The sequence below is a fragment of the Mytilus galloprovincialis genome, chromosome 5 (assembly GCF_965363235.1).
Source record: "Mytilus galloprovincialis chromosome 5, xbMytGall1.hap1.1, whole genome shotgun sequence".
In the NCBI taxonomy this organism is placed as follows: Eukaryota; Metazoa; Mollusca; class Bivalvia; order Mytilida; family Mytilidae; genus Mytilus; species Mytilus galloprovincialis.
In genome coordinates this window covers 51153037-51179282 of record NC_134842.1, presented here as the reverse complement: position 1 = coordinate 51179282, position 26246 = coordinate 51153037, and the positions used below count along the sequence as shown (strand labels likewise).

General features: G+C 31.4%; 1 protein-coding gene across 1 annotated transcript in view; it reads left to right on the top strand.

The window, feature by feature from the left end:
- LOC143075994 (EH domain-containing protein 4-like) overlaps positions 1-26246 on the top strand; it is a 42136-nt gene that overhangs the window by 3581 nt on the left and 12309 nt on the right. Inside the window, exons 3-4 of the mRNA XM_076251606.1 lie at positions 6108-6201; positions 18594-18648. Of these exons, the coding sequence (XP_076107721.1) occupies positions 6108-6201; positions 18594-18648 (149 nt within the window). The remainder of the gene's footprint in view (positions 1-6107; positions 6202-18593; positions 18649-26246) is intronic.

Below are 26246 nucleotides of genomic sequence, written 5' to 3'. Positions count from 1 at the left end.
GCAAAATCTCCAGGTGAATGGCTTTCTTAGTCTTTGAATGGACAATGCTTGTTTTTTGCACAAGATATGCAGGTGTTGTACATTAAAATAAGCAAATGAAATATAAAAAAATGAATTTTTCATAACAAATCAGGAATAAAATTTAAGTGGACATGTTTACTCCAGTCCTGAGCTGCATATGATCATATATGTATTGTAGCTCTTCACACTCCTTTAGAATTGTTAAACACAACACAAAAAAGTGCATTTGGCCTTGTAATATATTTGATCTAGAGCCTGAATGTGTTTGATTTCTACTTTCGTTTGTTTTCGTGGAGTCAGTTCAATATGTTCTCCATAGTTGGGAATAACTTGCCTGTTGACATAATGATACATCCCATTTTTCAAGATGTGCCTTCCAACTATATAATTAATTTGCATAGGTTAATATGACCAGATTAGACCTACATTGTAAGATGTTCAATTTAAATGCTTGGCAGTCCTAAAATATAATGCATGGAAATCAATTACTGTAAACAAACTAATTTTCACGAGCAATTTGCCAGTAGAAAAATATTGCTAAAAAATCGTCAAAACAAGAAAAACTTTTGCTACCTTAACGACATCAAGTAAATTTAAGAATCGCAAAATTTAGTTTTCGCGAAATGGGCTAGACAGTGCTAAACACGAAATAAAGCATCCGCAAAAATAAGTTGGTTTTCAGTAAGCATTTTTCTGAATTTTAATATACATGATATATGATGCTATTTATTGTGCACTATTTTTCCAATCCAAATGATGTACAGTATTGTATCAAAACATTGACATTGCTTGGACCAGGCAGGTATCAATATGTTACCCGCCTGGTCCAAGCAATGTCAGTGTTTTGATACAATAGCGTAGCCTCAGCTTGGATCATTCTGTTCTAGTTTGATTTATATATTTACTTGTAATTATTTGCATTACATGACATGTCGTTGTTAATAGTAAATTAGCATTTCAAAAAGGAAAAAATAAAATAAAAAGAGAAAAGCTATTGATTATAGCTGTCAGACAACTTAAACACCTTCATCTATTGACTAATAGTAATAATGAAAGTCCTTAAGGTGCAATGCAATTTTATTTTGTTTTACATAATAAGTGAGAGTTATTAAGCAACAAGGATGTAGGTTTCTTTTGCTTGTCAGCCAAAGCAGACAGTCAAATGTTATTGCGTCTGTATGAAAATCAATATTCTGTCTCCGATTAAAACCACAGCCACATCTAGGAGGCTTGCAGTTTCCAAGAAATTCTGACGATTAAAGTATTTCTAGATTCTGATGCAGTAATTGAAAAAATGGTGGATGCGACATTTTAATTTGAAATAGATTCAAATTGAATATGATTGAAATAAAATATGGTTTTAAATGTAGGTGTTATTTGGTGCGTAGATTCTTGTCATAAAAAGATAACGAAGAAGGAATGTACCAAACCTTCCTCAAAATGAAAAAATAACATACATGTAAGCACTTGGTGCATTTTCAGCTTAATTGTAGAAGCCCAGCTTAATTGTAAAAGCCCAGCTTAATTGTAAAAGCCCAGCTTAATTGTAAAAGCCCAGCTTAATTGTAGAAGCCCAGCTTAATTGTAAAAGCCCAGCTTAATTGTAAAAGCCCAGCTTAATTGTAAAAGCCCAGCTTAATTGTAGAAGCCCAGCTTAATTGTAAAAGCCCAGCTTAATTGTAAAAGCCCAGCTTAATTGTAAAAGCCCAGCTTAATTGTAAAAGCCCAGCTTAATTGTAGAAGCCCAGCTTAATTGTAAAAGCCCAGCTTAATTGTAAAAGCCCAGCTTAATTGTAAAAGCCCAGCTTAATTGTAAAAGCCCAGCTTAATTGTAGAAGCCCAGCTTAATTGTAAAAGCCCAGCTTAATTGTAAAAGCCCAGCTTAATTGTAAAAGCCCAGCTTAATTGTAGAAGCCCAGCTTAATTGTAAAAGCCCAGCTTAATTGTAAAAGCCCAGCTTAATTGTAAAAGCCCAGCTTAATTGTAAAAGCCCAGCTTAATTGTAAAAGCCCAGCTTAATTGTAGAAGCCCAGCTTAATTGTAAAAGCCCAGCTTAATTGTAAAAGCCCAGCTTAATTGTAGAAGCCCAGCTTAATTGTAAAAGCCCAGTTCAATATTAGTAGTCTGAAGCTGAGCGTAACTTGGCCCAAAAAGGCCTGCTCATCCTTTACCTTCAAGCCTGATTTTAATTTTCTGTGATGAGCAGAAAGAGAGAAATTTCTTATACTTGTGTTTCATTGTTTGCCATAGTCGTTATTAACATTATATAAATCAATTATAAGGGGAAAACTAATTTTAAAGGAAAATCTCCAGTATTGGCTGTGAGTTATTTGTGTAGTCTGGTGTTATTTATGGAATCTGGCTTTAAACATGAATTTAAAATTACAGAAAACACCTACAAATACGTCAATATGTAGTTAATCTCTTAATCTGAAGAGGAAATCCAACCACATCACTATTTAAAGAAATTACATCAGACGTCTAAAAAACAACCATATAAAGAGCATTAATAACTGTACATATGTAGAAGTGCATCAGTAAAATCAATAGCAGATAGCTAATTCGGTTCCCATCCTTTTTATCCTACACGAGATGTAAAAATTTGCCGATGTTGGCAGTTTTAGTTGTTAGACATATTGTGTCTGATTTTAACGGAATTTGGTAAGTTTGTATTGATCTAGACCCGAATAATGGATAGTATGTGAAAAATTGAGACACATGTTGTCTTTTGTTATTGCGTTATTAATGTCTCTTCCAGAATGCTTATAACTGTCTGCATTTATAATGAACTTTGGCGGAGTTATAAAAAATCGTACTTCTTTTGTCTAGCAGTTAATATTTGAACGAGTTAAATTGTGCGGATATTGTTTCCATCATTTATGACTTATTGTTTAGTTCATCATGTAATTAGAATCTTTGAGGGAATAGGTACTTTCTGTAATTATTCATTATTGGTTGATTAATATCGACTTGTTTTATGCCAATTTGTAAGTACAATTTTTTATGTTTTTAACTAAGATATTCTTTAAAAACTGTGAATTGAATTTTCAGATTTACATGCCTAAAGATAAAAGTATGGGTTTTCTGCTTAATTTATTCCAAATCTTGCTAAATTTCTACAATAGGCAATTTTCTCTACTGATTTCCATTCCAAGATGTCATTTTCCTTGATTTTTGTGTCTGAATTTCAAAAATAGCATTATAATTATGAAACTTAACTAATCTTCCTAATTTAACCCTTGAACTCAACCTAAGAGATTGTTTGGGATGGTAGAAGCAAAAGCTGACTGTCAATAGAAAAATGTATATATTTATTAGCTTTTTAGATTTAAATAAATTATTTAATTTCTGCCCTGCAGGAAATCATATATAAAAAGTTGATGTGTCAGCATCTATTCTTTGTATTGTCGTTTTAGACTGAAGAGTTATCTCCCATTGAAAATTTAACAGCTGTTGCCTAGTTTTATTGTTATAGAAGATAAAAATCCTTTTGATTAATAATCAATTCAGTGAAAATGCTAATGAATTGACTCAGTACATGTCACAGATACATGGTTATATTGTTTTCATTGGATTTATTAACTTGACTTTCTAAACTAAACTTTTGCTGGCATTGTTAAATTGGTTTATCACGAAACTTTTTATGCTGATACAGCATTAATTTAAATATATGCAATCAATCAGTCTTTGCTAGTTTTACATGTGTGCATACATTGTGGTATATATATATATATATATATATATATATATACATATAAATATATATATATAAATATCAGTTTAAACTACAACCTTTTGTTAAAAAGGGGTGAAACTGTGAAAGAGACCAGTTCGAGTGACATAAAAACTCACAAATAATAAATATTGACAACACCATGGCTAAAAAAGTTAAAAAAACAGACAAACAGACAAACCCTAGTACTCAAAATTCAACATAGAAAAATAAAGACTAAGCAACACTAACCCCTCCAAGAAATGGGTGACTGATTTTAGGTGCTCTGGAAGCAGATCCTGGTCCACATGTTGCACCCGTTTTTGATTATGTTGATTTGTAGGTTCAGGTTCATGGACCATCACTTCATGAACTTTAAGGATTTTGTGATCATTATCAAAGTAGTATGGGCAAATGATCCATGTCCTACAAGTAACTTTATAGCAATGAAACTCTTTAGAAACCTAACATTTCACTTTTTTATTTTTTATTTCATAACAATCCTTTTGTCACAGCTTCTTACCAAGAGTCACTGAATTTACACTTTTTATAGTCTTGTTCGTTGAAGAAAAGAATTGACTTTTACTGCCGTCTTTTATATAGCTCTTCAATTAAAGTGCATTTTGTCCAGCTAAAGGATAGATATCATTGGCCACAATTTTTACTTCCTTCTAGGTAATTTTTAGTTGTCCCATGGACTTTTAAGATTAGGTGATAACCATACAGGATCAGCATATAGTTGACATCTATTTTTTGCTATAAAAATTAAAGCCATATCTACTCAGGCTGTATATTTTAGTATAACTTGTGTCCACCATTCCAAAATTTAATATTTGTTGAGATATTTTGTGGTGTGTCGTGAAGTTGAGCTGATATTCTGTTTATGTATTGATTGAAATATTATTGAAATATACGTACTGACACGGAACGTCATCGTTGTCATCAATTCACAAGTCATCGTCACAGAATTATACGACTTTTCAAACTTTCTTTTTCTCTTTTTACTTTCTCTCCTCTTTGTTCACATATGAAAGCTAGTATTATATTGAATATATGTTTTATATGCATGTCCATTATATTATACTATTATTGTAACTTTATATTGTATTATGGAGAAGACTTCATAAGTATGATTTACTTGTGTCTAATCCATTTTGCTTTAATTCAGCAAATAGAATATGTTTAAATTATTGAAATATTATGGATTAATTTTGCATTACATTAAATGATTTTGGACTACTTTTCACTGAACTGAAGGTGTTACCCTGTACATGATAATGGCACCTGTCCAGATTTTGATATACATGTAGTGCACCTTAAGGTATTTAACTGAATATTAAGTCCATAAGTCTAAAATAGTGAATTATAGAATTGAGTTCCTATTAAATCATATTTTGTTCCTGACGACATTCCAGTCCTCTTCATATTGTGGATGTGATGAGTTGTGGACTCTCAGCTCTTGCATCAATCCACAGGAGGGGACATTTCTCATTTAGCTGTAGACTTAAAACATCTAAAAACATCAAGTAAAAAGGAGTTAAAAATGTGCATTGTAATATAAATTAATATGATTTATTATGACTTGAAATTCAGAAAAAATCAGTCATTTCTTGTATCTATTTTATCTATATTAATATAAAATAGAATAATTATGATAATTAAATAATAGAATGTTTTTTACATTGATTTACCTATTGATTATCATGTATCTATGGTAGCAAAATTTTTTCATGCAATATGAAAGTGTATGACAGTGTCATGGTATAAGCTTAAGCCAATAAGAATGCTGATTAAATTAGAATTTGATATAATATTTAAATTACAATTTACACTCTTTATGTTGACTGGGGTTTAGAATTATGATGTTCTTGAACTTATGTCCAGCAGTTAAACCCATGCTGAAGTTGTGTGGAAACCTTAGGCAACAACTTGCTAGTAGGTACACTTGTATATAACCTGTTTTTCTTGAGCTTGATTGTTGCCACACTATTGCCATGGCAGTTAATTTTCCTATCCATATCCTTGTTGATCCAATTTGCAGAATTTTCCTGTGAATTCATTGTTAATTCCAGTCTGCACGGTTAGCCACTAGTCAGATGCCCAAGATTAGTCTGTCAAATTTCATTCGGACTAGTGAGTTTTTGCAAAACTTTGTTTGGACCAATAAGAAAAATGTCAGAATATTAGTCTTCGGACTAGTAGTTGAAAAAGTTTTTGGTAAAGACTGTAATTCATCTTATTTTAAAGAAGCATAACATTTGCTTCTTTAGGTTAAGCAGGCAACAATCAATTGATGGAAGATATTCGTATTTTCTAAAACTACAATAGGAGTATATTGTTCAAATTCTTAAAATCATTGTATTTCTATTTTCAGGTATGTTGAAGAACATGTACAGAGAACTGGTGTTGCCATAGAAACACAAGGATTTTCCTTTATTACCAGTGGCAGAAAGAGGGAATCCTTAACAGTAAGTTCAAAGTTCATTTATACATACAAGTAGTTAAATAAGGGGTGGACATCAGAGGTCCATCTTTGAGCTACACAGGGCCAGCTTTACCCAAGTTGTACACTTTTTTTTGGCAAGAGATTCAGTCTTGGCTCTTTAACCAAAACAAAAAAAGTTTTGTTTCTAGCTAGACCTCCTGAAGGTATATCAAAATACAAAAATAAAATGCTGAGACTCGTTAGGATTCAAACTAACTGTGAGGCTGATTTTTTCTTTGTCCTTTTCTGGTCATTTTATTATCCTTTGTTAGTATGCATGCTGGTGTGGTCTGTTGCACTGTCATGATGATGTGTCCTGTCTGATATTTTTGTGGTCTTTTTATATGTATTATGCACCAGATGGTGAATAGTAAAAAAAGAAATGGCTAACAATAGTCATGATAGTAACACATGGAAAGAATTGACAGAAAGTTGTTGAATAGGTTTTTCATCGTTTTAGATAAAGGAGAATTACAGATTCGTAATTCAGAGTACCAGTACATGTACTAAATTGTACAGCCCTAGTAAAAAAAACTTACACCAAATCATAAGTGCGGCTTTGAAAAGTTTAAGCTGATAATCATTATCTTTCATCAATATATAATAGAGCTGAATTCATTAACGAACAAAGGGTATAACACTGTGTGGAAAAAAATCAATTTTGCTACCAGCTGGGCAGATTTAAAAACTGACCACTTTTTTATTCGTTTAAATAAATGACGGTAGGTAGGTACAAAACCAAATACAGATTAAGTCTAGGTTGTTGTTCACGGTATAATTACTAGATACAGATTGTTTAAATTTTATGATGTCTACACCCTGTACTGAAATCTTAGGAGTTTAATCAACCATAAAAGGATTGAGGGTCTATGACTTCTGTAGGAAGATCTGGTCATGTTTTCGTGTAATTGATATTAAAATAGGTACAGACAGATGGTGAGTAATATTTGTGGATATTTTGGGAAAAGTTCTGATAAAATAATGTATTGGATTATAACGAATGTTTGAAATAGAAATTTTTAAATTATTATCATATGATATTAATGGAAAGTTGTACTTTTAATGAAAATTATGTTGTTGAGCAAATAAGAAAAGGGCAGTTCTTATGTTGTCTGGATTTATAGATATAAAGTTGAAAATATGAAGCAATACTGTTCTTCTGGATCATCTCTTACAGTTTGGGTGTCTAGATATCTAGATTTGCAGATTATGAATGGGTCAGACAGCAGACAGGCTGCCCCTAGCCCTAGGTGGTGTACTTACAATCTAATAAAAATCTCTAAAATTTATAAAATAAAAAAGACATAGGCTCCACTTTACAATTCCTTATTAAACATTAGCTGAAAAGTCACTTTAAAAAATAGGGACTTGATCCTTACTTATAACCTTTAGAAAAATCAATATCTGTGTGAAATAGAAATTTTCTAGATACGCCCTTTTCATGTAAGTTCATCTTAACTTTGAACAAGTACACCTTCACGGCTATTTAAAAAATGTACATGTATATCTATACATACTAGTTTGTCAGGTAAAGTGATAAGTTATATAAAAAGTCATAAAGTAGGCTTATATACATAAGGTAGGAGTTTTAAGAGTTCTCCCTAACGATCTTTTCCAATATATACATTTGTATAGATGGAATTGTTTCTGTCCTTACTAAACAGAAATAGAATGATGTAATTATATAAAGGTATGAATCAGCTGACTTGAGTTCAGGTATTTATGTGTCTACATACTTGTTATACCTGTATATCAAACTTTCTGCTGATTCAGCAAAATACTGTACCATAAAGTAATCGTTTAAATCTACTGGACATTATAAAATGAATTGTGGACTTAACCTTTTATTAGGATTATTGTTGGATGAAATTCAAATTATTTAGAATCTGAAATCATTAGTATACCTACATGTAAATTGTTAATTATTTTTTGCTGATAGACATTTTTTAGGGTATTGAACTGTGAAGTGAAAATATCTTACAATCTGTTTGGGAAATCTAAACTTTTATTATTTCATATTTATTAAATGCATCGGTTTATTCAGTTCTTTCCAGCCTATATTTATTAGATATACATACAAATTGGGGCAGTATTCCCATATATATTTTATATGGGGATTACTATGAGGAAACTAGTGTACCTTATTTAAAACATGATAATATATAAACATATATAAGAGTGGTGCAAGTAAGAGACAGGTAGGTCCTGTAATTGAAATTAAAGAACTTAGTTTGAGTTGTGTAATTAAAGGTTATAAGATCATTAATAAAATTGGATAGAGTTTGCAAATATACATATAGGCACTTTGTTACAAGTCTGTAAATGTACAATAGGGCCCATGCATGCGTCAGAATTTGGATGAAAAGGGTTCTGGTCAGTCACTTTACCCTATTCAACTATCTAGTAAACTCAAGTCTCCTTTGAATTCAATGCCTATTATGGTCTTTGGGCATTTTTTTTTGGGTAGTGGAAAGGGAGGTTGGGTTCTAGAGTTTTGTTCTAACCAGTCATACTGCTTCAGTTCATCCATAAATACACAACGGTTAATACACAAGCTGAGGGGGAAAAGATAGCATTAAACTATGTATAGGTAAAAACAAATGCAAGTATGCAGTGAATGATCAAGGTCCAAAAGATCACAATGCAAAGCATGGTACATTTGTTTACATGGATAAAGGATGAAAACTGTTGTTTATAAATATTATCAAATTTATTTGCACATGTGGATTAAAAGTTTTGAAACATGTAAGGTTTGTTTATTGGCCTGATTAAAACTAAACTTGAAAACTGCTTTGTTCGAATAAAAGACAACTTTTACTTCCAAGATTTTTAGTCTTTAGGCCTTTTTTTTTAATTAGTTGGTTTACGGATCCGCCGACCCGATTTTGTTTAAAAGTGAAATAAAATTAAAATTTTGATTTCGTGTTGTTTTTTATTCCGCCGACCCGATTTTTCGAGTGCTGTGAATAAAAAAATCCGAGGCGTTCCAAAACGTTTTGTCTGTGTCAATAAAGCGTTTGTAGTGAACGACGTATTTTGAAAAGCTTCGAAATGACGCAGACGAATTCAAAAACCCAACGAGGGAGGACCATGGAGTCTGACGGCTTCATCTACTTTCAGTTGAATATTAACTTTGATGGTCAACGTACTGAGAGCACTTTTATCAAATGCAAACCTAAGCAAACAATCGGCTATGCCATATTCGACAATATGGCTGATGAAAATGTTGCCATTGTCAAGGTACAAACAGTTTCGCCACCAAACAAAACTAGGGCAGACACCCCTACCAGTACACCCGTAGAAGTGCTTGCGTCCTTTGGGGCAAAAATTATATTTGTTGATGTAAATGAAGGAGCACCTCCAGAAAAAAGTGCAAAGCTGAACATGGATGATAAAGTTAATGCTTTTTCAATCCTACTCAAAGCACAGAAAAAATACGACGCATTGCCAACTCAAAGGTATATACATACAAATACATGGTTTTATAATATAGAATTTTAAAGAATGTCTGCTGCTTCTTCGCCAAGCACGCTGCAATTGCAATTATTAAAGGAGTCAGAATAATGTGTTTGGGTAAGGTAACATATCTTTGGGGGAACTGTTACCTTGTGAGCTACCACATTTAAATTCTGGCTCAGTGTGTCAGTTTAGCATTTCATTTCTCATTATCATATTCTCATCCTAATTATGCATCTGATTAGCCACTAGACATTAAACAACAATTGACCATCCATCCATCAAATGCAAAGCATATCAAGATAAGAGCTAAACTATTTCTCCTCCTCAACCCCTGTAATGTCATGAATGAACAGCATTTTTTTTTTTTTTTTCCTCCAACTCAAATTTTTCAGAACAGTTATACGTGAACAAAAAAAAAATCTAAGATTGCTATTTTATTTTTATTTTTTTTACCTCCTCCGACCCTAACCTTTGACACTAGTTGTCCGTAAACCATCTAATTAAAAAAAAAAGGCCTTAGTAGGAAAAAGTCAGTGTAGGTTTTTGGATCAAGTTAAAAGAAATAAAAACTATCTCAAATACTGCTGACACCAAGATTTCAGAATTGCTATGATTTTTTAACATTGACAACTGATTTTATAAAATGTTTTGTAATATCGTCAAATTTTTGAAAGTATTCATGTGTTTTTAACATACAAGACATAATTAGTATGAGATACTTCAGGTGAATGATCAGCTGTGTACTGAATGGGGCGGTATAACCTTGAGCACTTCACAGTCCAGTATGTTCACCTAGATATTGGATGAAGTTGAACATTGGAGTGCTAAAATTTGACCTTCTTATATATAATATTTGATTTTAATGTATTGGTATTTAGAATTTAAATATAATCGATCTTCAGGAGTGGATAGGCTGATTTTTCACCTGTTAAAATTATTAGATTGAAATAAAATGAAGGTTTCATGTGTTTTATCAGGAGTTTAGATATGTCAGAAATAAAAATAATAGAGTATTTAACAGGAAGCAGGAAGATGTTTTTCAATGCAAGTATTTCAGTCCAGTGGAATCGGGGAATATCAATAATACTACATTTAACCGTTTGTACATGGATACATGTAATTGATTATTCAGAAATAAGAGGTAAGGCGTTTTTTTTGTCTGAAGGGAATGTTAACAATGTAATTTCAGCTCATCAAATTTTTGCTGTGTCAGCAAAACCTCCCAGACAAGAAATCTATAGCATGTGTATTGATTGATCTTAGTAATCTTGTTTAAGAGACTGTTGTGTATTCACTCTATAGAGAAAGGTCATTAACAGTGTTATAAGGGAGATAATCCATAATTATTTCCATTATGTTGTGACCTTGGTCAGTTATGTAAAAAAAACTAATAACTTGTATAATATTATATATAATTATTTCAAGTATAAAAGCTTTTTGAAAATGTAAAATTAAACATCTTTTATGTAACAATGTTTTAATTTTGATTTTAAAGACTTGTTTATTGAAATGACAGTTTACATATACAGTCAAGTCCCATAAACTTTCTCACTTGTCAGACAAAGTTTAAATAATCCTATTGTATAAAGGTTAAACTGAGCAAGAACTGGACAGATAAGTTCAAACCGTTTTAATCTGTATGATTATATGTGATTTAAGGCCGTCTACATTTCTAGTGTAAAGTGGTCCAGTCTGGTAAAATTTTTTTGTTTTCTAAATTAATCATCAGTTTATCTGACCTTTGTTCTATGAAAGCTAGAAGGTGTTCGTAATCAAATGGTTTGTTGAGTTACAGCGCTGCACTTGGGTAGTTTTAAAAAAGTGAGTGTTCAAGTCGAAGTTATTGATTGCATGCAATTATTGTCTGCGGAATTTACCAAAATTTGTCAATATAGTTTTGGCAGCTTTAAGTTCTGTGAAGAAATTTTGCTTGTCAGGCATAGCCATATTTGACAATAAAATATATAATGCATTCAAATTTATTAATAGTCTGCCGAATGTCTAGACTCTCTTGAAATCCGTTTATTATATCTGTAACATTTTCTTGTGTATGGATTTTTCTGTGTTCTTGATGTTTAATGATACTCTGATGCCTTCTCCAGGGGATGATATAATATTTCAAATATGGTATTGTAGACTTGCTTTATTGTTGTCTTAATATTTTATTAATTTATCATTTAAGAAAATTATGTCTTTGGTAGTTTAGTATCATATAAAACAAAGCTCAGCCATAAAGTGAAGTATACATATGGACATACTTTGTTTAAACTTTGTACTTTTGAATTTGGTGGATATTCATAATACTATTCTATCTGAGAAACTTGTGTCTGGTGTATTGAACGAATCACAATTATGGTTTATAGATTATTATTGATATTGGATAAATTACAATGGAAACATTCGATATTAAGAGTTTCTGAACCCTGCAAGCTAAGTGTACATCAGCATTGTCGTGACAATTTGATGAAGAGACATCTTTATAAGGGAAATTTCATCCACCGTCTTTTTTTTCTCAAGTTTCCCAGGTGTGTCTGACTAGGCTACATGTTCATGAGTGTTGGGAAGACTGGTAAATGTTTATATCAGTGAATTCAATAGATTTGTTAACAGCTGTATGAATACTTTTAATACATGCATATATAATATATTCATTTGTATGCCTCAATTTTAAAATTTAAAACCAGCGAACATGAAATAGAAAAATGTTAATCCTGAGTGATGTGCTTGATACATCGTGTATATAAAGTCAAGGACGTTGATACATCAATACACAGCTGGTAAAAGGTGAGTCTCTTCATTCTATGTTCATTAGACAGAAAATACTTTTGTTTAGTTATTACAGAAAGTTGATTTTCTCTCTATATACATATTCTATTTAAAAAAAGGAATAATTAATTAATGGCCAGCAGGTAAAGCAGACATTTTCTGTCTTTTCTCGCAAAGCAGTGCTAGCTATTCCTATTGAGGGAAGTTTTCCCGATTATTTATCTAGAAAGCTACGAAATGTAAGATGTTCTCATTGTAATAAGTATTAGCAAGTTCATTTATTTCTTTTCATCTTGCCATTCTTGGGGATCATAACTGATTTTTGAATATATTGAAAATTTAAAAAAAATCAGAATGTGATATTTTCAGCATATTGGCACTTTGCATTGTTATGGATGCATAATTAATAATCTATGCATCAGGTCAGAGCCAAGTGGAGCTATAACTTTCTTTGGAAAAAATGATCTCATTTTGAGATAGATCTATAACACTTTTTCTCCAACCCTACAGGCTTTAAAATATATTATGCATGAATCATTTAGATTTTTTTTATTGTATCTTAAACATCAATATACCTGTATGTATATATATACAAGTAGATGAGATGAAATCATGATCTCATGTCTTTTGTGACATATAGAACATTTGCATTATAATGATATAACAACTGACTGAGAAATTAATATTTGTATCCATCAAATCAAAGATTTATTAAGATAATATTGATAAGAATGATATTGATTTACTGCATAGATGTAGATAATTTGAACGCAAATTGGCAAGTTTTAGATACTATTTTATATTATCTAAGAAATACCCAGTACAAATATATGAACAAAATAATTACAGCCGACTCACATGACTTTTATATGAAAAAAATAATTACAGCCGACTCACATGACTTTTATACTTAAAAGTTAACAAATGATACATTTTTGTTCTGTATAGGATTTCAAATTACCGGTGTTAATTTTCAGGGGCCTTTTTATTATATATCACATTTGTTTCAACTTATCAACCATGCATTATGCCTATAGTATATAATGGTCTTCATTTAAAGGTCCTAATTGTACTTTTACCCGTCTTAAACAAGTGCTTGAATTGGTACTGTCTGAATAAAAAAGAAAATAGCATAAGTATGTATTATTCATTGATTTAATTAAGGTACATAAAAGTCCAAATAATCTATAATGACATCCCTTCAGCTGAATACCCAGTCTTAACAAAAGTCAGTAGGAGGCTTTTTTCAAATTGAAAAGGACTTCAATGAATAGACATAGATTTACCCCATCTTGGACCTCAAATTTGTACATTTTTAATCCTGGCTTAAGCTCCCTTTGTCAGAAATCATCATTGATACATAGATTAGTTCACTTAATCCAGTAGACAAAACATAAATACTTGTTACTTAAAAGTTATATCCTTGTCCTAGATACAGGACACTTGGTTTTACAGAAGTGCAATGTCAAAATAATTTCCCTCTGCTAATAAAATTCATCAATTTAAGGATGCATTTGGTAGACAAAACAATATTAGACTGCAAATGTTGACATAAATGGTCCTAGGGCAAATTTTCTACAGTAAATTTTATATGAGGACAGGTATGTGTATATGATGGATGTCTGTACACTTTTTGCATTGTTTTTAACTAGAGGTCAAACTTGTATGATCTGAGTCATCTATAGACATTTTTCACAATAAACATCAGTCTGTGCCAAACTGTTTTAGTGTTTGTTTGACCGAAAAATTGATTTTCTACTATGTCTTCAACCAAAAAATCCTAAGAGTTCTGTCTGACCGAATGGTTTTTTGTCTGACATTTTGTCGGTCAGACAGAGTTTGGGATACACTGAAACATTTTGTTCTTCAATATTTCATATAGAATTCAATGGTAATGTATATAAAATTGTAACAGTTGTCAGTTCCTGTGTTTAGAAACCTTGAAATCTTAACAGTACTAGTGAGTAGGCCTAAATTGATGTTAAAGACAGACATCTTGTGTTTTATCTGATTTTTATGCCCATTCATCTCCTAACTTTCTTGGATTTACTTGTAAATGTATAACAGAAATAAAACAGGTAACATGCAAATTTAAGTACACATGTCCTTACATAATATAATTCTGGGTTTTTACAAAGATATGAAGTAGGTGTCAAAACTGTCAAAATTTGGCAGGTTGAAGTTATTTCAAATATTCTGAAGACAAAAATGTCCCTATTTTGCCAGGAAAATAAGAACTAAAAAAAAGCCAAAATATGAACATTTGGCAGGTAAAGTTAATTCTAATATACATTTTTACTGACAAATTGAACTAAAATGTTCCTTTTTTGCCAGGAATATATAAGAACTAAAAGACAACAACATTATGATGGCACTCTGAAAACCTGATTGTCAAATGTCATAGTACATGTATCTTCAATAGTATACATTAAAAATGAAAAATAATTTTCAAAATCTAGTTATAATACTCCAAACATTGAAATTGGTACAAAATGTGGCTTTATTTTTTCCTGAGGATTCTAATTATAAGTCTTTGGAGAGCCAGCAGTACAAGTGATCTGTCTTGAAAACAAGCAATAAAAGTACCAATCTGTTTTGTTATACATATTCGTTAAGATATTAAACTTGTTTTATGTCTTATGAGGTGTTTTTTTTTTCATTAGAAGAAAGATAACTTTACTAGCAAATGCAAAAAAGTTCTGATATCATCCGTTCCTAATATATTTAAAAAAAACAAACAAAAAAAATCTAAATGATAAATAAATTAAGAAGAAAACCCTTCTAACTGTCAATTATAGATCGTCTTGAATGAAATTAGAGTTTGCACTTCTAGATTATCGTATAACTTATTATTACATAACCACTTTGATTTGTGTTCTGTAACTGTTAAAACTGATTAACTCTAACCAGGTAAAGAAGCAGGTTTTATTAAACATGCTTTTCAAATTTAAATGTTGAAGAATTACACTTGATATGCATTATGCCCTCAAATTACATAAGATGTATTTATGTGTCAGTGTACCAGTAGGTCAACAGGTAATTTCGTGTATTTTTGACAGACAGATATAATAATTCATTACATAAATTACTCATTAGGTAGTCAGGTCTTAACATTAGAACTTAACAATCAGTAATAAGAGGCTTTGATTGCATATTTTAGATACTTGTGATTGACTTGTTAAGATTTACGGTTTGGCAAGAGTAAAATGTGGTATTTGCCAGTTGTCTGGATTGTGTATGTAGATGTCTGGAACTAGGGTTTTATTTTCAGCTCTAGTCTGAAGGCATATTTTTGTAGTTTTTGACAGTTTAATTATCTTTTTTTGGACTTGAATCAATAGTTATTTCTGTCTATTTCAATGGTTTAGGTTAAGTAGTTTTTAGACTTTTTTAATCTGTGTACCGCCCAACATGCCAATGTCATATTTTACTCCATGCCTTCCGTTCTAAATGTACATCAGGTGTACAAGATTTTTGCTGTTCTATTTGTAGACCATATGTGTTCTTTATTACCTATAATTGTATAATTATCTGTTGGACAAAGGAATTGTTGTTTTTTTGTCAGTAATGTATGTAGTCTTAACAGAGAAAAAAGGGATGGATGGTGTATTGTAGACTGGTGATAAAATACTGCTCCACTGACTGAATAAAAGCAAAGAATATGTGAAAATGTTGATTATTGAATTTGGATACTAGTACTCTGGCCAGTTGGAGGGGCTCCAGCTGTTTCTGTGCAATAAACACAAAAAGGGTTCTTGAAACCATTTTGTTTTGAAAAGTTGTAACAATGTAACAAACTAAGATGACCCTATAAGTTCCCTAGAATAACATTTTTAGAATGGAGGATTGTAAGTTTTAAATAAAGGATATGGCTAGTATAAAATAACAAGGAAGGCAAAAACTCAGGGGGACACTTGGAATTTGATGCGACTGTCAAACAAGTGAGATGTTTAGCGCTATTAAACCTAGTTCAACTTCACCTTTTTCTACATTAGCAAATGCCTGTACCAAGTCAGGAATATGATAGTAGTTGTCCATTCGTTTGATGTGTTTTATCATTTGATTTTGCCATTTGATTAGGGACTTTCAGTTTTGAATTTTCATCAGAGTTCAGTATTTTTGTGATTTCACTTTATGACCCTTTTAGAAGATTGTACAAGGTAAGTCAAACAAATAATCTCCACTTGTATCAAAGATGATAAAAAAATAAAATCAACAAAGAATGCATAATAATTTTATTGGAGTATTTTATCTAGAACAGAAAGATAAGTTTTCATTATCAGGTCCATTGTTCAATAGGTTTATGGGTCTGTTAAGTACAAAAATTTAACTTTAAAGAAGGACCAATATTGACCTATACTGCAATATCTTCATTCATAAACAGTGAAGTTGACTGTTTTTTAAATGTCAAGATAAGAGGCAACTGATCTTGAAGGGATTTAGGATTATCTGATATAGGTAGCTCTTTTATGTTTGGAAAACAATTTTTGAATACCAATCTAATTAAAATGCCCTGTTGTATCACTATTGATTGTTATTTGAGGATATTTTTTTTTCAAAATAAAGATCATGGTTAGGGCCAGAATATCTAAAAAATGCAATCATTTTCCAAGGATGCGTGCCTGTCGCATCCAAATTCTGCTTTTTAGAAATAATGACATTAATGTAAAGAAAAGAATGTCTGCATTTCAAAGTAAACTTAAATTTGATAAAAATTTTAAACATTTTTATATCTCTAGCAATGTTTTTATGGGTAAACTGGGATTGCCTTGTCTGTCCTTTTGTCAAAAATTAAAATAATAATATTATAAAAATGCAAGTAAATATTGAGAAAAATCATGCAATTTTGATTTGAATACTGGGTGGCCAAAGGAAAAGTTCACGCGTACGTTATTAGTAATGTTAAAGGGAAAATTAGTATTTTTAATATTGGTAACATTTAAAAGGTCGTTCACCTTGTCTAACCCATTTACAGGACACTTAATATAACAAAGAAGTGATCTCTGTACATGTCAACTTGCACACTATCTTTTGTGACTTGTATTATGTGAAAAATTGTAGACAATACTGCTCTATCGATAGATTTCCAGCCAATTTAATCATATTATAAAAAGTCTCGCAATATTGATCAGGAGTATGCCAGATTATTCCACATTGAATATTTTACATTACATTGTTGTTTGGCTAAATATTGTGAACATACCTGGGTTTTTTTTTTTTTTTTGCACCTGTTGATCTAAGGTGTGTACATTCTTTGATGTATATGTAAACAAATTGATTTAGATAATGTACTTTGTATATATGCGCAGCAAGTGCAAAGTGCAGTTAGTTTAATCTACGACTTGATTATACGGTAATACCATAAACAAGCTTCCATGCTCCCATGGCTTTCATATGGATGTTGGAACTTGAAACTGGTCAGTTGAAACATTAAAATACAAGAGGGTTTTGATAGATGATCTTTGGTGGTCTTTGTAAAACTCCACACAAAAAAATAACTAGACTAATGACTATTTACATGTAGAGCGCTTGTATGGTGTAAACAATTGTTGTTGAAGTCTGTTATCAGGTTGCTGTCTTAGGGTCATTGTTTATTTCACATCTTATATCCTTGTTCGTTTTTTTTTTTCATTTGAAAACATTTCTAATTAGTTATTGTTTACATGACTGGAGCCAAACAAATGCATGTTAATATAAAAAATAATCTAGGTCTTAATTAATATCCCCCACTTAAAAAGTAAGCTCATACATGTGTGGAAGAAAGTAAACAAAATTATAAACATAGAATATGCTTTGAAGGAAGAATAAAGGTTGACAAAATTGTGACATGTTCTATTTTAATATTCTTGGATACAACATTTTCATATATTTTTGTAAACATATATTTCTTAGAAATAACAATGAAAAGTCATATATTTTTGTTAATATATTTCTTAGAAATAACAATAAAAAGTCATATATTTTTGTTAACATATTTCTTAGAAATAACAATAAAAAGTCAGTGTTATACATTGTACATTTTATTCATCAGTGACGGTGCATATTTTGATTGCCCCTCTAGCAATGGTTGAAATTTATAAAATATAAGTACTCAAGACATGGATCTAAATAAAAGCTGAATTATTAATCTATATATTTTTGTCTTTGCAGGGAAATGCCACACTACATTTGTATCCACATTTTGAACCTTTGAGACAGATTGAAGGTAAGTGTAGTAGTGAGAAAGTAAAAATGGAAAGAGCTGCATGCTATGAAATTGTGCTGGTAGGTTTGAAGGTTTTTTGGAAATATCAGAAACCATTTGATGAAATGGTCTATAAAAGTAAGAGTCTGTAAGAATGGAATTTCACTATAGTACAGGCAGATTTTGTCATTTCATTTGAAAACCACAGACAGTCCACTCCTGCCTACCAAAAATTAAACTCGGATTTCATAGTCATTTTTCTGAGGTTTGTATGTTCAAATCTTGTAATGAAAGAAAAAGGGAAATGACAAAATCAATACAAACATTTGTCATCATCATTGAGGAATTTTGTATAGTTAAGTTATATACATGCTTTTGATGGGTGAGAGGTGTAGAAAGATTCTAAAGATGATATCATGAATTTTTAAGACAACAATTATGCATTTGCATTGATGCAGATCTACATGTAGCTTGATTTATCATATAAAAAGAAATTGTTAATAACCATTTAATATGGTTAAGTTATGCAGACAGAGGAAATTTTTGAGGTGTACATGTTTTTAGTAGCAAGGAAATCACTTGTGAAACTGTTAATAAATAATAAATTCATTATAAATTGGCTATTGTCTTGTTAGGTAATATAAAGAAGCCAATCAAAGGTCTACAGGAGTGACTATTTCCTGCTTAAATCTAATGTGGGTTAAATGTGGTTAGGCACCTATTTACATAGACTTCCTTGTGGGGTCTGTAATAGTAGATATTTGATATATTACAGGATGAAAAAATAGGATTAATATTGAATGAGTCTTGTTGCATGTTAATATGGCTGCAAAGATATTTTCAAAAAGTTGATGAACCAGTTATTATTTGTAAAACAGTTTTTTTTATGTATTATAGGTTTTTTTTTCTTTTAAGTTCATTAAAAAAAGGGGGAATAGATTTTATGGCAGACCTTTCAAAAATGAGTATAAAATAAAATGTTGTGGGTTTTATGCATTCCATTATATTATTGTACATGCTGGCTAAAGTAAGAATGACATTGTTTTAGGATCAATATTGAGGTTTTGAGTCATAGTGATTCACACTTAAAACTGGATATAGATCAGTTCAGCTTAAGGATGATTACACATGTATCAAGGTATTATACTAAACACAGCCACTGTCGTCAGTATTAAGTACGACTTGGTCAAACTTGTCGTCCTGTATGATGTGGCTATATTATCATGTTTGTTCAGTGGTCTAGAGATATTGGTAACTCATTGTAACATCCCAGCTTCTGCTGACAGTAGCAGTAGTATGGTAGCATGTACATGTATTTAAAAGGAATATATAAGAAGAACTTTAGTTTAATTCATGAAGAAAAGAAAAAAAAGAATGGCAGATTTCAGGTGAGGAATTTGGGCGAGATCTTTTAAGAAGGAGATATTGACATAACAGGCAGCTCATCACTGGGTAGCCTGGTTTAATTGACACAAGCTGCCTGATGAAGAGCTGTCCTGTCATGTTGAAAGACAACATAGAAGGATACCAGATTAACAACAGCAGGATTTAAAAAAGAGGTTAACCGGCGTTATACAAAGATTATACAAGATTTCGAATTACTTTAATAACTCGCTTCATGTACATTTTTATCACTATATTCCCTGGTCAGTTCAAATTAATTTGATTGTTCTTATTTTTTTTTTTAAATCTTGAAAATAAGATAAGTCCATACCTTAATTACACTACCTTTTTGTAATGTTCACCTCTAATCAACCCATACTGTTGTTTCATATACTGAAGATGTACTATGTGTAAATAGAAAAATACTTACAACAATATGTCTTTTGGTGGAGAGTTGTCTCATTGGCAATTATATCCTTCACATCTTCTACTTGTTATATTCAGACTCCTAGTGCATTATATTTCTCTTAATCTAGGTACAAAGCAAATAAATATTGTGATCATTGTAAGATAGTATGACTATGCATGTTCCAAGATACAGCATATCAGTTTAAAATGTACAAACATGTGTTCAGGTAGAAACATTGATTTATATTTCCCTTCTTTAGCTGACTTTGCCAAAGATTAACTGCTGACTTCATAAATACTCCACACCTGCATATGAATTTGTTCTCTGATAATTTTTCATCAAGCTGCTGCTTTGGTAACAGTGCATGAAACTTCAAACTAATCAAAAGGATTAAAGCTTGTTGCATTTTTACAATTTTTGTATCCTTAAGATTAACATTGATAAGAACATGTACTGTGTAAATAATGCAAAAACAAGAAAAGCTATCTTGTTAATTATGCAAAAATAAGAAAAGCTATATCTAGGAGTTTTTGGCCCAAAAAAAGATGCACAATATATCATATAGAACAGCAACATCTCACAAGTACTGTAGATAAATTTCTTTGACATTCATGCACTTGCAAGGAGAGTTATTCACTTGTGTAACAGTTCAAGAACAAGAGGCTCTAAGTGCTAACCTAATCTACTTTGAAACATTCCATTCTATTTAGATTGTCATTTTTCTTGCTGAAAATTGATGATATTTCTTGAGTGCTGCCAGTTTTTACCTACAGAAGGAAAATATTTAGAACTGCATATCATGCAGAAAAACATGAAGATTCATGTAGGACTTATTTATAACATTCAACATTTTTTTTTAAATGTTAATTGAGGAAAATGATATTTGTCAAATGCTTGCAATGTTCGAACACACCTGCACTAGTCTATTTTTATAACACCAAAGTGACACTGGCCATGCTACTGGAGGTGAACCTAGTCAAGGCCAGGGGACCATCATGATAAAGCAGTACAGAGAAGTAAATGATGGAAAGAAAAATCAAGTATCAAGGGAAATAGTGGCTGTTGAAAGATGAGTAGAAGAGATTATAAGAATGGTTGTTAAGAAGATCGACTGACTACCGCTCTTCCTTTGGACAGCTATCTCTTGTTTATAACTGAGAGCTGCCAAATGAAGGGCTGTAGTTACAACCCATGTCAGCTGTGATCTCAACACTTCAATCCAGACTTCTGAATGGATCTCTAACCTTCCACTTCACAACCAACTGTGACAAGACGCTAAACAAAGAGGACACTGAAGAGATTGTACTTACATTTATTCATCTTGGCATATTGTATTGTTCTTCTAATAAATTTCACTTTGTATATACATGCAAATATTTTATTTGTAGATTTATATTGATATATGTGGATACATACATATATAATCATAATTGTAATTCAAGATAATCAATAGAGTCATATGTCAGAAAGGAAATCTCACCTAGTTCGACAGTTACCTTGTAGTTAAAATTAGAAGTATGGTACTTGTTGGTATTTTACCCTTGAATAGTCCTACGAATGTCATTGTAAAAAAATAAGTGATGAATGACTGTATTAATAGAGCATTTTACATGTCTTATTAGGGAATAAAATTGTTTTATTACACTGATTGAGGTGGGAGTGTGAAACTTAAAGATCTAAGTATGTATTGTACATACATGTAGATAGAAATGTACAAATTGGTTTGAATTTCTCATGGTTTTTCTGACCTTTCTTTACCGAGTTTTCTGATTTGCTGCTCAACAGTCACTTACATCCTGTTACCACATACTTGGAAAGGAGTTCTAACATAGCCTAATTTGTTTAAGATTAGAAAGGTCCTAAAGTCTGTAGATCTATTTTAGTTTTAAAAACTATATATAAAATTGACTTAACAAAGTTGAATGAGTCACCAGTTTGGTTAATTGGGAAGTTTGTTCCCCTAAAGTGAGTGTTAATTAGCCTGTCTATTTTTAAGGTCAATGTATTATTATAGTATTAATGTATGGACTTTTTCATATTGGCCCTGTAACATGCCTGAGGTATTAATAATGACCAAGGATGGTTGTAATGGCCTTCTGGCAACGCCAAGGGCCATTACAACTGTCCGAGGCCATTATTAATATCAAGGGCATGTAACAGGGCCAATATGAAAAAGTCCATATATTGATACTTTTATTAACCAACTAAGGCAACTTCATTCAAAATTATACAGCTTACTACAAATCTACAACAGGACCAATACAGAAAAATCCAGTTTTATAACATTTTTATTAAATGGTTTTAATTCTTCAATTAAACAAAGAGTAAGAAACTTACTGTGAAGAAGATACAGGAATTTCATAGCTAAACTTGTCTTTTCGCATTCAAGATTGAATTTTGGTCAACATTGTGACTGTCAGATGTAATTTCTGATTTCTCATCCAAGTACTGAATTTTATTCTATTAAAATTCATTTCATCTAGCAAATATTAAGTAGCTGGTAAGAATAAATCAGACAGTATAACTATTCTTAATCTTTGTCTTGAGTAGTCTGCATTCTGAGTATTGAACAACGGAAATGAAACCGTGATAATAATCGAAAGTTGTACTCGAAAAAGGCTGTGAAATATTTCCTTTTCAGGTCGTTATCAAACGCTGAACATCATTTAAACTTGTTTTTATACAACCATCAATTTTTATACGCCCGTCTTTTAGACGGGACGTATCATGGTATACGGTTGTCCGTCCGTCCGTCCGTCGTCCACACTTCGGACAATAACTCAAAAACACTTTCACCAATTTCCATGAAACTTAAGTGAATTGTTTATATCTATTGACGTAAGCTCCCTTTCGTTTTTTTTTAATTTCAGATTTTAAGTTTTGGATTTATGGGGCTTTATTCATAAAAAAGGGGGGGATTTTCAACACTTCGGACAATAACTCAAAAAGGCTTTCACCAATGTCCATGAAACTTTGGTGAATTGTTTATATCTATTGATGTAAGCTCCCTTTCAATTTTTATAAATTTCAGATTTTAAGTTTTGGATTTATGGGGCTTTATTCATAAAAAAAGGGGGATTTTCAACACTTCGGACAATAACTCAAAAAGGCTTTTCACCAATGTCTATGAAACTTTGGTGAATTGTTAATATCTATTGATGTAAGCTCCCTTTCAATTTTTATAAATTTCAGATTTTAAGTTTTGGATTTATGGGGCTTTATTCATAAAAAAAGGGGGATTTTCAACACTTCGGACAATAACTCAAAAAGGCTTTCACCAATGTCCATGAAACTTTGGTGAATTGTTCATATCTATTGATGTAAGCTCCCTTTCAATTTTTATAAATTTCAGATTTTACATTTCCGTGTTATGAATTTTTATGCTTAAAAAAGGGGGGATTTTCCAATTTTGGGACAATAACTAACACTTTCACAAAATTTTATGCAACTTTGATAAATTGTTTATATCTATTGACATAAGCTCCCTTTCCATTTTTATAAATTTTAGATTTTACGTTTTCTTAAGTAATGAATTTTTATACTTAAAAAAGGGGGATTTTATGAAACTTTGGTGAATATATTAATGTAACATCCCTTTTGATTTGTATATATATTTCTAGTTGATCATATAAATTCATTTAAAGCATAAAAGACAAGTTAAAAGAGCAACGGGCGTATCATGCGCTAAAGCGCAGCCCTTTATTTGGTCGTATATTGGTACGACGTTGGCGTCGTCTTCGTCCAAAGACATTTGGTTTTCGCACTATAACTGTAGTATGAGTAAATAGAAATCTATGAAATTTAAACACAAGGTTTATGACCACAAAAGGAAGGTTGGGATTGATTTTGGGAGTTTTGGTCACAACAGTTTAGGAATTAGGGGCAAAAAAGTGCCCAAATAAGCATTTTTCTTGGTTTTCACACAATAACTTTAGTATTAAGTAAACAGAAATCTATGAATTTTTAACTTAAGGTTTATGACTACAAAAGGAAGATTTGGATTGATTTTTGGAGTTTTGGTCTCAACAGTTTAGGAATTAGGGACCAAAAGGGTCCAAAATTAAACTTTGTTTGATTTCATAAAAAAATGAATTATTGGGGTTCTTTGATATGCCAAATCTAACTGTGTATTTAGATTCTTAATTTTTATGCCCCATTTATGGGCATTATGTTTTCTGGTCTGTGCGTCCGTCCGTCCGTCTGTCCGTCCGTCTGTTCGTTCGTCCGTCCGTCTGTCCCGCTTCAGGTTAAAGTTTTTGGTCAAGGTAGTTTTTGATGAAGTTGAAGTCCAATCAACTTGAAACTTAGTATACATGTGCCCTATGATATGATCTTTCTAATTTAAATGCCAAATTAGAGTTTTGACCCCAATTTTACGGTTCACTGAACATAGAAAATGATAGTGCAAATTTCAGGTTAAAGTTTTTGGCTTCAGGTTAAAGTTTTTGGTCAAGGTAGTTTTTGATGAAGTTGAAGTCCAATCAACTTGAAACTTAGTATACATGTGCCCTATGATATGATCTTTCTAATTTAAATGCCAAATTAGAGTTTTGACCCCAATTTTACGGTTCACTGAACATAGAAAATGATAGTGCAAATTTCAGGTTAAAGTTTTTGGTCAAGGTAGTTTTTGATAAAGTAGAAGTCCAATCAACTTGAAACTTAGTATACATGTTCCCTTTGATAAGATCATTCTAATTTTAATGCCAAATTAGAGAATTTATTCCAATTTCACAGTCCTTTAAACATAGAAAATGATAGTGCGAGTGGGGCATCCGTGTACTGTGGACACATTCTTGTTGGTTCTGTTTTCAAATTGGTCTACATTAAGGTCCAAAGGGTCCAAAATTAAACTTAGTTTGATTTTAACAAAAATCGAATTCTTGGGGTTCTTTGATATGCTGAATCTAACCATGTATTTAGATTTTTGATATTTGGGCCTGGTTTTCAAATTGGTCCAAATTGATGTCTAAAGGGTCCAAAATTGAACATTATTTGATTTCATCCAAAATTGAATTCTTGGGGTTCTATGATATATGCTGAATTTAACCATGTATTTAGATTTTGGATATTGGACCATAATAGGTAAATGTCCAATTTAAAATTTTAAAAGTTTTCAAGTTTAAGTTCTTAGACCACATTCATTTTGTGTCAGAAACCTATGTTGTGTCAACTTTTTAATCACAATCCAAATTCAGAGCTGTATGTATAGAAATGCCCATACTTTATAACAGGAAAATTTCGACAACTGGTCATTATGAAGGGAGAAATTGCTACAGCCAGTCATGCATTACAAAATCACACCCGTGCATTACGAAATCACAGCCATGCATTACAAACAGTTGAAACAGGACATTGATTAAATCAAAATGTCGTTCATTTCTTTAAATAAGTGTGACAATTTAAAAAAAATAAATTTAAACTTAATATTAGAACCAGATGCTCCGCAGGGCACAGCTTTATGCAACCGCAGAGGTCGAACACTGAACAGTTGGGGCTAGTATGGACACAACATTTAAGATTGTAGTTGGTTAATAAAGTAAAGTTATTAATGTTTTATTGGGCTATTTGTTAACAATCTTACATTGGAATCTTCTTTTCCCCAGGACTGGTGCTTGCAGTTCTTGCTATGTGTCAGTCTTTTGCAAAATTTGGATGGTCAAACATTTTTGACTCCCACCAGAACTCTGCTTTTGTGTAAAGTTTGCTTGTCTGGTTCAGGACTCGCACCAGAATTCTGCTTTTGTGCTGGTCTGTGGTCTGGTTCAAGAATCAATAATCTCTAAAAAAAAAATAGTAGGTTTCATCATATAATTATCAACATACA